The sequence below is a fragment of the Thermobia domestica genome, chromosome 10 (genome assembly GCF_964235325.1).
Source record: "Thermobia domestica chromosome 10, izTheDome1.hap1.1, whole genome shotgun sequence".
NCBI classification, from domain to species: Eukaryota; Metazoa; Arthropoda; class Insecta; order Zygentoma; family Lepismatidae; genus Thermobia; species Thermobia domestica.
The window spans coordinates 16,271,085-16,284,914 of record NC_137463.1 but is presented as its reverse complement, the minus strand read 5'-3'; the positions used below and the strand labels follow the sequence as shown (position 1 = coordinate 16,284,914).

The 13,830-nt window shown below is 32.5% G+C and overlaps 1 protein-coding gene across 4 annotated transcripts in view; it reads left to right on the top strand.

Annotated features, from left to right (window-relative positions):
• ple (tyrosine hydroxylase ple) overlaps positions 1-13,830 on the top strand; it is a 79,348-nt gene that overhangs the window by 55,101 nt on the left and 10,417 nt on the right. Inside the window, exons 2-10 of one of the 4 annotated variants that reach the window (XM_081727768.1) lie at positions 446-557; positions 1,027-1,086; positions 2,712-2,786; positions 3,967-4,035; positions 7,089-7,234; positions 8,760-8,943; positions 9,350-9,506; positions 11,270-11,466; positions 12,784-12,919. In XM_081727768.1, the coding sequence (XP_081583894.1) occupies positions 446-557; positions 1,027-1,086; positions 2,712-2,786; positions 3,967-4,035; positions 7,089-7,234; positions 8,760-8,943; positions 9,350-9,506; positions 11,270-11,466; positions 12,784-12,919 (1,136 nt within the window). The remainder of the gene's footprint in view (positions 1-445; positions 558-1,026; positions 1,087-2,711; positions 2,787-3,966; positions 4,036-7,088; positions 7,235-8,759; positions 8,944-9,349; positions 9,507-11,269; positions 11,467-12,783; positions 12,920-13,830) is intronic. The other 3 variants (XM_081727769.1, XM_081727770.1, XM_081727771.1) reach the window with 3 other exon arrangements.

Here is a 13,830-nt window from a genome sequence, read left to right as displayed (position 1 = left end):
ACCAATTGTCTATTGCCATATAAGAATGAAGTTTCCTGTTAAATCTAAAATTTGAAGAATCTTGAATAAAAACTGTTTGACTATATTTAGCAGAAAGCAGTTAAGAGAAATTTATCTCGAGCCAGGTGGTAGGTACTATATTGCCAGCCTGACATACTAAAAATACAAAACTTACCATTTTCATTTTCTTTAAATTTCATTATGTCCTTTCACTTATGAAAAACGAGCAAAAGAAAAGTGGTATATTTTGTATTAGTATATCAGGCTCTTAAGCCTGAAAGATACAAATGAAATTGCAGAGTGACTATTAAAAAAAAAAAAAAAAAAAAAAAACTATCGCATAGTTCAAGAACTTCAAAGTACTGGAAAAGTGTTTTTTTTTTTTTTTCACATATTGTAATTAATTTCGCACTCTCACTCACGGAAATTTTTTTTATTGTTTCAGAACGGCTATCCGGCTCGTCGACGCTCATTGGTCGACGACGCAAGATTTGAAACTCTGGTGGTAAAACAAACTAAACAATCTCTCCTTGAAGAAGCTCGTCAGAGGTCCAATGGTATGTAGTGCTTTCAATACCGAAAATATATATCGTTGAGTTGAACGGACGCCTTTTCTAAATCTGGTTTCTCCCTTCGAATTACAGTTGACAATCAAATTTCTAATTTGTGGAGTTTTAAGCTACGCATTCTATACATTAGAAATGTTTACTTTTCTTTCTTTGCTTTGAAGTTTTTTTTTTAATTGGCAAATTAAGTTTCAAGCTAATGTACAAAATATTAAAACTTAGTACACCTTGTATTTAGCGAACTAGTTCAACGAACACACAATTTTATTTCTTTAAAAATACAAATTTACTAAAATTACTTTTTTTTAATTTTTAGTTAAACCTAAGTTCTTTGCTTGTACATGGTTGTTATATATTCAGAACAAATTTTACTTCTATTTTAGTTTTTTCTTTAATTGGTATGAATCTGAATTTTTTAATTTTTTTTTTAAGTTTTATTATTTTATTTTTGCTTTTATAGATACTCCGATTGATACATATCCCGGTGAACATGAACATAGGGATGAAATTGAGAGTTCAGGTATAGTATCCACACAAACAAATACATTAAAATGAACATTCAAAATTATATTCAGAAAGTCACTAAACAAAGAAGTGAAAGTTGTATCCCAACTTCAGCAATCAGTTTTACAATAGGTTCAAATGGAATTTAAATTTATAATATTCATAACCTCTTTTTCATAAACTGAAACTAATTCTGAACATGTCACATTCATAACTTTGCTCTGAACCATATTTTATCCTAAATCTGATCTCATGGATAACAACTGAAGTAAAAATTAGCTGATCTTTTTTTTTCTTCAAAGAATCTTAAAATACAATAATAAAATTCGTAGAACTAAGCACTCTAGAAGTACCTATTATGAAATTAGTTTGATACATTGAGCTAAAGTAACTTGTCACTACAATAGTTCATAATTACTTGATCCAAATCCATTTTAGTTTTCCAGAGTGTAAAAGGGGCGTGAATTGTACAGCGAATGACTCATTTCTGCGCCATCTGGAATTTTAAAACAAATTTATTTTTTATGAAGTTTTTATTCCGTTGTTACAAAGAGTTTTGAACATTTACAAAATTCATTTTTTGCAACATTTTTTCCAATTTGAGCCAAACTTAGTAATGAACATTCTGTTAATTCCTATATTTTCTTTTTACAATTTGAACTATATTGGATAACAATACAATGACACAAAAATGCTATTTTACAACTTAATTTCTGTCAATCTATTAAAGTTTTGTTAATTGACACACAGAACGTTACGCAAATAGTCCTTTTATATCTAACATAAAGTAACTTCTAAGTTACTTAAGTTTTAATAGCGCTCGTGCGAATGATCAATGACCTTTATTATAAAATGGTGAATATCTTAAGTGATATGACTAAGTACATTTCTTTTTTCAATATTTGTTTGGGAAAATCGTGAAACACTAAACAATCGAGTGAATTAGTTTATAGGCTTCTCACGATTTTGTTTTGTCAAATATGAAATCTATGCATTTTTAAAATTTAACTTGACTGTTAATAAAATCAGGTTTCTAACACTTGATCAAAAATTTTGAGTTAAAAAAACAAAAATATTAAAATTGAAAAATTTTAAAACCAAATATTTTGATTGCAGAAATCAACAAATAAAACCTGAAAATGTTGAAACAAAAGGGTTGTTTTTTCATCACCTGCAGGGGCCGCAGTGGCTCAGTAGTAAAGAATTCACATCTGGTTCATGGGGTTAGATTCCAGCTCGCACCAAGTGAGATTTGTGCTGTACAAACACCGTGTGCGTGGGATTCCTCGGGGTTCTCCCGTTTCCTCCCACTTTTTTCATTCTACCATTTCATTCATTCATTTCTCATCAGTCTTCTTTAGCCTAGCCGATGTAACCGTGGGATGTAAAACTTAATTTAATTTCCTGTAAATAGTTATACTTTAAAAAGAATGCTATAAAATCTCTATCTTCTCATTTTTAAACACTTTTCAAAATCTCTATCGTACGACATTAGTATTCACAATGCAAAAACGCTTAACATTTAAGTTTAGTTAATTTCTTTGGTTTCTTTGTAGTTTCAAATTTTTCTGTTATTATTATTATTATTATTAATTTACTGAACTCTTGCGCTGTTATTTAAGTATTCTTTTTCATGCGTAGAATACGATACCCATTATTATGAGGGTGAAGATGATTCCGACGGAGCAAATAACCAGAGTGATCCAGATGAACCAGGTATTTTTTATTTCAAATTATTAACACTAAATGGATATTCGCACAGTCTACATCAAGTAAATACCCTATTCATAAATATTAGTTTCGTTTCTTTATGCAGAAAACTTCCAATTTGATTTTCTACCTGATTTTATATATATAGGAAAGATTTTAAATACAAAAAGGAGATATTTATAATGTGTTACAACTAAACTCAGTACGTACAGAACTATTCTTTACTTTACCTTTATGATTTGATAAATTCAAAACATTTTCAGCTGTCAAGGGTTTACCTTCACGCTGGAAGCGATTAAATTGGATTAATCATGAGTTTTCCTTGGGTGGTATTTGTTGAAATAAATTAAATATCTGTTTTTAAAAATTAGTCGGTTGAACTATTCCAATCAATCAATAGTCTGCTGAGAGACTCGAAGTTAAACTATTTCTTCAAATGAGTTCAAGAAATATTGATATTTATGAAAGGAGTTGATTACTTTTGTTACATACTGTAACTTTCCATTGGAGATTATATATTGGAAATCCCCCACACTTGACATCCCACACAACTGAAGAATATGGCATTTGCTCATGTTAAAATGTACACACATACTAATATGAAAAGAAGAAACTTTAACTCCGGCTTTTATTGAGCGACCCTGTCTACTTCTCAAAACAGAGCTTTAAATAATGCTGCATGTAAGATAATAATGTAATGTGACAGATGATAATGAGTATTATTATATTGAGGGTAATTATGCTGATAACACAATTAACAAGGAATTTACAAAATAGGAATAGATGTAGTTATGTACGAATTCCCGAAAAATTAATTATTCGGAAATTTTGACGAGAACTTGATTGTAATTGAGTATGGAATTTCCGAAAAAATAAGTCTATTCGGCAGTAATTTGAGGAAAAGATTGATTACGGCTGGGTATGAACTCTTGTTTGTTTGTGCGCAAATTTGTTTGACCAATTTTTAGCTTTTATATTAATTTTCTTTTAAATTACATTATGTTGTTTTCCATTCATATATTTACCTAATTTTTGTAGCTATTTATTTTGTAATGGTAGTTTTTTTCTTTATTTTATTGACAATCTTTGATATTTTCTTATTAATTGCATGTCTTAAATTTATTTTTAAAGTTTTAATTTTTTTTATATAAATCCTTTTTAATTTACTTTTCCCCCTTCCCGAAAGAACGTCCTATAAATGGTGTCAACGGAGATGCAGAATCAGGAGTCCAGGAAGCTAAGCCTAATGAAGGAGGTATGAAAGTTCATTACTATCTACACATACATCCGTAGAGGAACAATACCTACTCACTATATATGGTGTGAAATATTGGCACAACCTAGTTTAGCTTTTAGAAAACATCAAAAGAACATGCTTGTCAAGAGTTAGTGTAAAATTAAATACAGAATATGAGTTTATAAATAAGCAGATAACTCACTACCAAGAAAACAGCCTACTGATAGATATTATAGTGTCTCATTTAATGCTGTTCACGAGACCAGAATGATAATTTTAAATTCTAAATAGTAAACAGCAATTCTTGTTTACTTTAAGTTTAGAATAGTGGTAGTAGTAACACAAGTAATCATGCTGAGTAGTTTTACTAAAATATGAAAGTTTTAGCTTAATCTTGGCGAAATAGCCCAAGCAATATTGAAATTTATGTTATGCCCACCTATGAATACAGCAGAATCTTTAAGCCAGTTATACATTATCAAATATTGTATCAAATGTTTCAGCAAAGTGAAATTTAAACGTGTACGATACCAAGTTGTATGCAACTTTCTGGTTAGCCACAACATTTGATAAAAAAAAAAAAAAAAATCTGCTCCTATCCAACATTGTATCAAACAAAACAAAGTGCGGTGGCGCTAAGCGTGGACACGAGAAGCTTATTGATACCTACAAGCAGCATTCTGTTTTGTGAAACTTAAAGAATATTACAATAAATACAACCACAAACAAGTATTAGAAAAAAAAAAATGTTGGAATTTGGCTGACAAGGCCACAAACTACAGCTTAATGAGCGTTCACATGCACTGTTCATATTTCCAATTGCTCGTTTAAGATTTAAACAGCTTATTCTTGAATAACTGTCTCAAGCGAGTAGTGTTGAACTCTATGCCTACCAACAAATGTAACAATTGATTAAATGTAAACAAATGAGCAACAATATTGTTTTGTATTTGATTATAGTACGTGTAAAAGTTTTATCTAATTTGACCAAATGACTATCCAAGATAAGTTTGATACAACATTTGATGGAAAACAATGACCATGTATAATGGGCTTTAGAGATATTGAGTGGTAATTAAATAAAAACAAACAGTAAGTACGAAATGTAGTTGGAATAAATTATACAAGTGCAAACTGTAAAACTTCGTTTTATTAATTTACAAATTGGAGAGTTATCATTATTAAAACAATACTTTTAACCACAAAGATCGAAGAAGAGACATGATCTTACGTGGAAACAATCTTTTAAGACTGAATTGAAATGTGGTGTGAAGAATGGTCAAAATTAGTATAATTGGATGGACAAGAATTGGACAAGCAGAAGATTAGAAAAAACATGGACAAGATTTTGTTCTGTAACAAGTATTATGAAAATCCTTAACTTTGACAGGAAGTGACTTAAAAAGTACTCAGGATTTTCTTCCGAGTAGTAAAATGATTGCCTTTAATGTACCGTGCATAGTTCCAGTTCAATCCTAAATTTGGATCAGTTTGGACTACATTTTTTTCTGTACGTTTGCAACACTTTTTTTTTTCTAATTTAGTGAATTTAGTGAACCATTAAACAAAACAAGGGATATAAATGAAAATTTACAAATTGAACCCGTTATTTCTACAGAGATGAGGGTACACTTCAACGTAGTGTTGGGTACTCATATTTCTCCACTGTACCACAATTCTTGAATAAAATAATTAGTTCAGCCATTGCATTTTGTAGGTATTAAATTGTATTTCTAAAATTATTATACTGCTTGTCGCACAGTTAGGCCTATTTACAAAATTGAGAACTTTTAGAAACCATAGTGAAATCTTTCTTTTGGAGAACATCTGTGGAATATATGGAGGAAGATCAGAAACTAAGGTTAAAAGCCCGATATTTCTAGTATTTCATCTGTTGTAGAGGAATGAGATTGTGCGGTAATTTTAATACACGGAGTTGGCAACTATGCAGTTTCAGCCACCGGCCAACTACGGCGCTAGGTGTATGTAAACACAAATGGCGACTCGCTTGGAAAATGGTTTCGCGAAAAAGTCCGCTCAGTTATTCAATTTCTGTAGGCGAAACATGTAACCATGGCTGAAATTCACCGGCAGCTGGTAGTTTACGGAGAGACTGTAATGTCGCATCGACAGTGTGCGTGGGTTTCCACGGGGTTCTCCCGTTTCCTCCCACTTTCTTCATTCCACCATTTCATTCATTTCTCAGTCTTTTAGCCTAGCCGGTATAACCGTGGGACATAAAACTCAAATTTCATTTCATTTTGTAATGTCTCATCAGCATGTCGTAGAATGGTGTCGAAAGTTTGCGGCTAGTAGAGAAAGAATCATTACCTGTTGAAGCCCAGAGAACCACCACGCTGTTGAAGTAGTTTCCCTGAGACATCATCGATCACCCTCCCTACAGCCCGGACCTCGTTCCTAGCTACTTTCTCCTGTTTCCGCAATTGAAGGAGCACCTAGGCCATCGCTTCGCTTCAGACTAGGTGCAACACTTCGTGACAACGTGGCTTCGTGACAAATATACACATACTATCTGTTGGCTGTATTGGTTGTATGAAATAATGTATGAAAGTTTCACTGCAGGCTTTGTAACCTTAGTTTCCGATCACTCCTCGTAAAACTTAAAAAAAAAAAAAAAAAAAAAAAAAACCTGCATTCCCAAGTGATGGTTCTATAATACGAAATAACTGATACTGTAGCTAACGGTTCATAAGGATCAATCTTTTATGAGAATGTCTTTCGTTCATAAATCTTACTTTCTGCATAATTTGCTTATGGAGTTAATTTCAAGGCTTTAATTAAAAAGTAATTCTATGGAGAATTGATTTTTTTTTTTTTAAACCTTAAATGAGGCTTTCCTCTTGAAAAGACTTCAATAGATGTCACTCGTATCGAAAGCTAATGAGACATTTTTAACATCAAAGCAACTGTCTCTTTCTCTTTTATTTTGTAGCGTTGATTAAATTGTGAACTAATGGATTGCATAGATTTTCTTTGCTTGAAGTTGGAATTCATTTCAAGGTGAAGACAAAAGGGCAAGAAAAGTTCATTTCTTTTTGTTTTGTTTCCAGATGAAGCCCTAACTGAGGAAGAACTGTTCCTGGCCACTGCTCCTATTGTTACCAAAGATGGCAAAGAGGAACCACAGAGGGCAGCACTTGTATTGCGTTTGCGTGATGGCATCAGCAGCCTGGCTAGAATTCTCAAGACAATAGATGTAAATATTACTTTTTCGTATAAATAGTTACTACGAGGGAACTTCTGTTTAATCTTGGAGTAATTTAAATCTAGGTACTACATTAATGTGAATGAAATATTTTGAGAATATTGTATAATTATTATATAATCTAGTGTCTCTAAAACACAAGTAAGCCTTTCGAAGTCGAAATCGACTTTATGGACCAAACTTGGCAGTAAAGTGGGAAACATCAAGAAACTAGCGTAAACAAAATTTTTAAATTGCTTCCGGCCAGCGCCGTAACTTAATTTTTCTGCAAGGGGGGGCGCATTTATACGCGTATTTGGGCACCGTAGAAGTTATTCTAATTGTTGGACCGCTATTTCCATCTTACTCAATATGGGCTCCTGGAGCCTGTGGGCCCTCCCGCACGGCAAGGTCTGCGGGGCCGATAGTTACGCACCTGGGCCCGTTCCATCCATGTCAAAGAGACAATATTGACAAATCTCAAAGCTCTACGAATAAATATTATTTCTAAGGCCTCTAATAGATTTTTTTTTTTAATGGGCCCATGACTCATTTTTGTTTCATTGATCTTTTGTGTGCTGCCTTGTTTGTAATGAAATGAACCTGTTTTAATGCTTTATTTGTAAGTTCATGTTCGTATCTGATATGGAGTAAGAAAATTTTCTTAAAATGGGGCCCCATTGAACGACAGGGAGCTTTCCTGGGGGTAGTTTCCCCCTGCCCCCCTAGAAGTTACGGCCCTGCTTCCGTCCAGAACGGGCGGAATGGCCAAAAACCTGACTGATCAGAATAAGCCAGAACAATGGCTTTAAGACTGAAAATTTCAGTATATTTGTAAAACTGGTAAAGGAGGGAAAAGAACGTATGAATAAACACCGGGAGGAAGTAGACATCTGTTAAAGGGGGTCATGTAATATATCAAACTAGGCTAGAATTTTGAGATATATAATGAAGTCTGTTGCCATACGTTTATATTTGGTAGACATAATGAAATGGCACAATCCACCTAATAGAGCCGAAAGGAATCGGACAACTATAAAGTTAGTCATTAGTTTTCGGTATCTAGGAAGCTGTTATTAGTAAAAATATAGAGTATAAAAGGTGAAATATAAAAGCAAGATTTTTAAAGGAATAAGAACCCTTTATCGCGTGAAGTGTTATACGAACCAAACAGACCTAAAGTAAAATTACGAAATACTGCTAGAGGTTTTGAAAACTATTTTACCAGCTTTTATTTCCATATTGTTAAACACACCACCACACTGAGCAAGGCTATGTGATAATATTACCTGGGTAATATAAAAATAATTATATATATATATATATATATATATATATATATATATATATATATATATATATATATATATATATATATATATATATATAAAATATTAGAAAACTATTGTTATGCTATTGCGATTGGCTTCGATTGCAGCTTAGTGGATTCAATCTATATTTGACAAATCTAGTGTACTTGTTTGGAATTGTCCTGAATTTTGGATTTAGTATTAATCAGTTTTATTTTCGTTCACAGAATTTCAAAGGTACTGTAACCCATATCGAGTCTCGACCGTCGAAGCAGCAAGATTCACAATACGACGTCTTAGTGAAAGTAGAAATGACTCGTGAATCACTTTTGTTCCTAATCAAATCTCTGAGGCAGAGCACTTCGCTTTCTGGAGTTTCCTTAATGTCAGAAAACAAAGTTAGCGTCAAAGGTACTTTATATACATTTTCACAATTAGATTTTCTTTTTGTAAACTATCAGTTTTTAACTTCCATTGATTAGTAAACAACATACAATTTCACATTTTAACTCAGTTAAAATTTTACAGTACAAAGTTTCTTAAATCTAAAATTGTCAACTAAATAGGTTTTAAGACATGCACTTAAGTAGCTAAAACATAACTAATGACTTATTCACAAATTTCTGCATTAAGTATTCAGCAACTAAAGTTCATCCAAAAATTTCCTATTTAGTATTCAATAACTAAATTTTTATACTGGATCTTAAATATTTGTTTTACGAACATTTGAAGACTTTCTGTAGTTTTATTTTATGAATACTTTTGTCAGAACTAAATTGCCTTTTTTATAAAAATGTATTTTCTATAAAATGTGTAGATCCGTGGTTTCCTCGACACGCCTCTGACCTGGACAATTGCAACCACCTAATGACGAAGTATGAGCCTGAATTGGACATGAACCACCCAGGTTTCGCTGATAAGACCTACAGAGAAAGGCGTAAGCTGATTGCTAACATCGCTTTTGAATATAAATAGTGAGTATAACTTCATTAAATTTATATTCTCTATGTACACTATCTTTATTTCTTTTAGTTTTTTTTAATTTCATTTGTGTAATTTTATTTTTTTACTTTTATAATTTCAGTTTTTAAATGTAATTTAATTTTTGTATTTTTAAATTTTGTAAATTTTTATTTTGAGATTTAAATTTTTTACTTTTGTGATTTTTTTACTTTTAATTTAATTTTTACTGTATTTTTTTTGTTTTATTATATTTAATTTTGTAATTTTATAACAGGGGCTGTAATTTGGTAAACGGTATACCTTGGAATAATATTCTGTACAAAGGATTAATAATTTTTGAATATGGACATAAATTGGGCAACCCCCCCCCCAAAAAAAACCTACTAAACCACCACCGTTTTGGCAAATATAAACTTGCATCACTTTAACTAACAGTTCAGGGATTTGATTGCTTCGAATACAGTTTTCCTTTCTAGTATTGAATCAATAAAAGACCAAACCTTCTTACACGATCCAAGAATGCCCTTTCTTGGCGAAATGACTAACCTTTGTGCCTTGTGCACGTAGTCGCCAGTCCGATGTCTAGTAACCTTCGTTGGGCATACTAACCTCTGATAAAAGCTAAGTACTTATCAGCCAATGGTTTTATTCTTCCACTGGGGATCGAACCTGACACCACGCGCAGAGCAATACTACTTTATAATTTTATTCTAATATTATAAACTAGTATTGTGAATGGAGAAATAACACATTTAAAAAAAAGAAAATCCCGAGAAATTAAAATAGGGAAAACAGTCTGAGATTACGAAGTATTTTGTTCAAGAGATTAACTCTACCACTGAGCTATTATAACCTTATTAAAAATAAAATGAAAACTTTCGTTGTGTAAAATGTACTCATGTGCAAAATGATTGTCGCATATCTACAACTGTCTTCTTGTAAGAATATGATAATGTTTTTGGAGGGTACCTTTAACACAGATACTATGTGTATAATCGGGAAATGTATATTTGTGGTAAATTTCATAGGAAAAGAAATACAAATATGGAAGTTAGAATGAGCAAAACAAAATGTTGCTAAATAGACTTTTATTTTAGTTTTATTCTTATTTACTGCTCTTTTGACATGAAATTTGCCACATAGATGTCTTTGCCGATTATACACATACTAACATAAGAAATACCTGGCGAATTCATACTATATTCCTACAACCAGTGGCGTATTTAGGGGGGCTTCCGGGTTTAATCCCCCCGAAATCTTACTATAGCAAAGTATATGAAATATATTGCAGAATTTTCACATTTTAAGGCAACCCTCCCCGAAAGTTAGCAAAGCCCCCCTCGAAACAAAATCGTAAATACGTCACTGCCTACAACATATTGAGACATGCGTCAATTTTGGATACGAGTGTACTTGAGTTTATTGTATAAAATGTTTTCAGCTTATAATTAAGTTCTGGGGGCGCGGTGGCTCAGTGGTAGAGCGTTCAACTTTGGTGCATAGTGCTTGGTTAGATCCCAGCTCGAGCCAAGTGAGCTTTGTGGTGGACATGCACCGTGTGCATGGGTTTCCTGTGTTCTCCCGTTTCCTCCCACTTTCTTCATTCCACCATTTGTCATTTCTAATCAATCTCCCTTAGCCTAGCCGGCAAAACCGTGGGAGTAAAGCTTAGATTTCATTTCATTTTCATAATTAAGTTCTGCGAATTGAAATTCGTATCTAATAATACAATAAATAGATCGAATTCAGTGAACGTTTAAACTCTTGCTTTCAGTGGCCAACCTATTCCTAATATCGATTACACTGAAGAAGAAATCAAGACTTGGACCGCAGTCTTCAATCAGGTATTGGAACTGATGCCAAAGCACGCTTGCAAACAGTATCAAGAAGTATTCAAGCTTCTCCAGGATGAAGGACTCTTCAAACCAGACAAAATACCACAGCTTCAAGAAATGTCTGACTTCATGAAGAGTAAGTGACCAATTGTATTTATTATTATTATTAAATTTCTTCCTCTTCGAGAACGAACTAGTCTGTGACTTAGGTCTCCCTTTGGAACAGGGCCAAGTTTAGACTGCGCATGATGTTTCGGTAATGGTACAAATCCATGACCTTCGTACATAGATTACTACCATGCTGTGGCCGCCTTTTTATCAGGTTTACTCGGATTCATTTGAAAGAGGCTGCCGGTCAGCGCTTGACGATAGCTTTCTGGAGCGAGTGAATAATTTTTGTTGGGCTAAAGTTGAATGGTTATAGTTTGGTAAACCTGTCCATAAAAATCATTAATGTTCCCTTCAGTAATACAGGTCATAAACAGGTCATAAACGTTGCTCTGTTAAGCGACGAGCTGTAAACTAATCATATGTCATTAATGTTGCTTCATTGAATATTGGGCTGTTACATAGTGGCATCTACCATGAATACCTAAGCCAGACAATTCTTAATTTTATAGTCTAAGAAAGTTACTTGTTACAGGCAATATTACTTCTAGGATCTATTCACTAATTAGATAGATCAGCAAAGTAGGAAGCAGGCTGTTTTTAATACAATATGAATTTTGATGAACACTGATAGAGGACAAAGGTAAAATAAGATCTATATTTGAAATACTGTAATAATAAAGTATTCTTCATTCAAACTTCATATTCTTGCGCTCTAAAGTTTGCTACAGACTCCTGTGAATCTATTAGTGTTATTTGATTTTCAGTTTGCCTCTTCAGCATCGAAACTATGAGACTTAGTCCTACAATTTAAAGTGTGATCCGAACCACATGAACTCTGAGGTATCGAACAACCCAATACTGAAGGCAAATATGCTACCTACTTCGGGAAGAAATGGTTTGGATTCAATTCTATGATAACTGTAGCATCTAAGAATTACCTGTTACTTACAAAACCTATAGTCATGACTTGTAAGCAGTAGTTGAGATTATATATATATATATATATATATATATATATATATATATATATATATATATATATATATATATATATATATATATATATATATATATATATATATATATATATATATATATATATATATAATTTATTTTTTTAAAGGTAGTCTTGCATCCAACTATTTACTGCATGAAAGATGAGCTGTCAAGATCAAAATACATACAGGATAATAATTGCAGACCAAAGCAAGAGTAGTGTAGTGTAACATTGGATAAAATTTTGTTGTATAAGTATCTGTGATTTCAGTTTGGAACTTGCTATGTGAAAATCCGGGTGAAGTACCAATTTGTGTGTTTAATATTTCTCTTTGTCTTCTTACAGAGCGTACTGGTTTCAGTGTGAGGCCAGCGGCTGGTCTTCTGACAGCTAGAGATTTCCTGGCTAGCCTTGCATTCAGAGTATTCCAAAGCACCCAATACGTAAGGCATCACACATCTCCCTACCATACTCCAGAACCGTAAGTAAATTTTATATTTAAGTAATTGTCATAAATTATAAGTGTTAAATCTTCTAATTCCATCAGCTCTTCCATCATTCGCTTCCTTTATTCATTTTCCTTAGAGTAAAGGATGGTAGTAGGACGTTAAAGATGTATATTAAAAGCTAGAATGGCGAGTTTTAATCATGCTGGAGCTCTTAAAATTTGAACACTGTTCAAATATTGGCAATAATCGCACAATTCTAGCAAGGAAAGTTCATTAATATTTAAAAATAATAATTAAGTCAGCAAAAAATACTTTTATTTTCGATAAACCAAGTGTTTATTTGTAAATGCTGAGTACCATAATTTTTCTTTCTTTTAATCTTCCTTCTTTTCATCTGAAAAATCGAGTAACTCTATTGGTCACAATCTTTCATAATCGTACCTAATGAAATTTTAGGAATTTGGCTTGAAGGAAATATTGCCAATTCCCCAAAATAAAATCGTATTTAATATACCTTGGTACTATCTATTGTTGACGTTGAATACCCACGGAACTATTTTCTTTTACTCCATTGATTTATATGCGAATTATTTTTCGCTTTGTTCAAAACTAACTTGAATGTGATTGACTTAAGTTAAATATCCTTTGCTTCTTCAAAATTAATTTGCTTTATGATAAATTTAATAATACACTAAAGCCACATTTATCCGCGGAAATGGATGGCAAAGACACTGCGGGTAACTCGAAAAAAGACTTTTAAGAAAAGGTGCAAATCCAGAATATTTCAGCAGAAACTGTTTTATTGTACAAAATACATAACTTTCAATTACTTTTGCTGTACGTCGAAATTCTAAAATAGAGCAGTGAAAAAAAAAACTCATTAATTTTCGACCTTAGAACCCTTCCCATCCCCACCCCCAACAGTACAAATTATCCCTCCAGT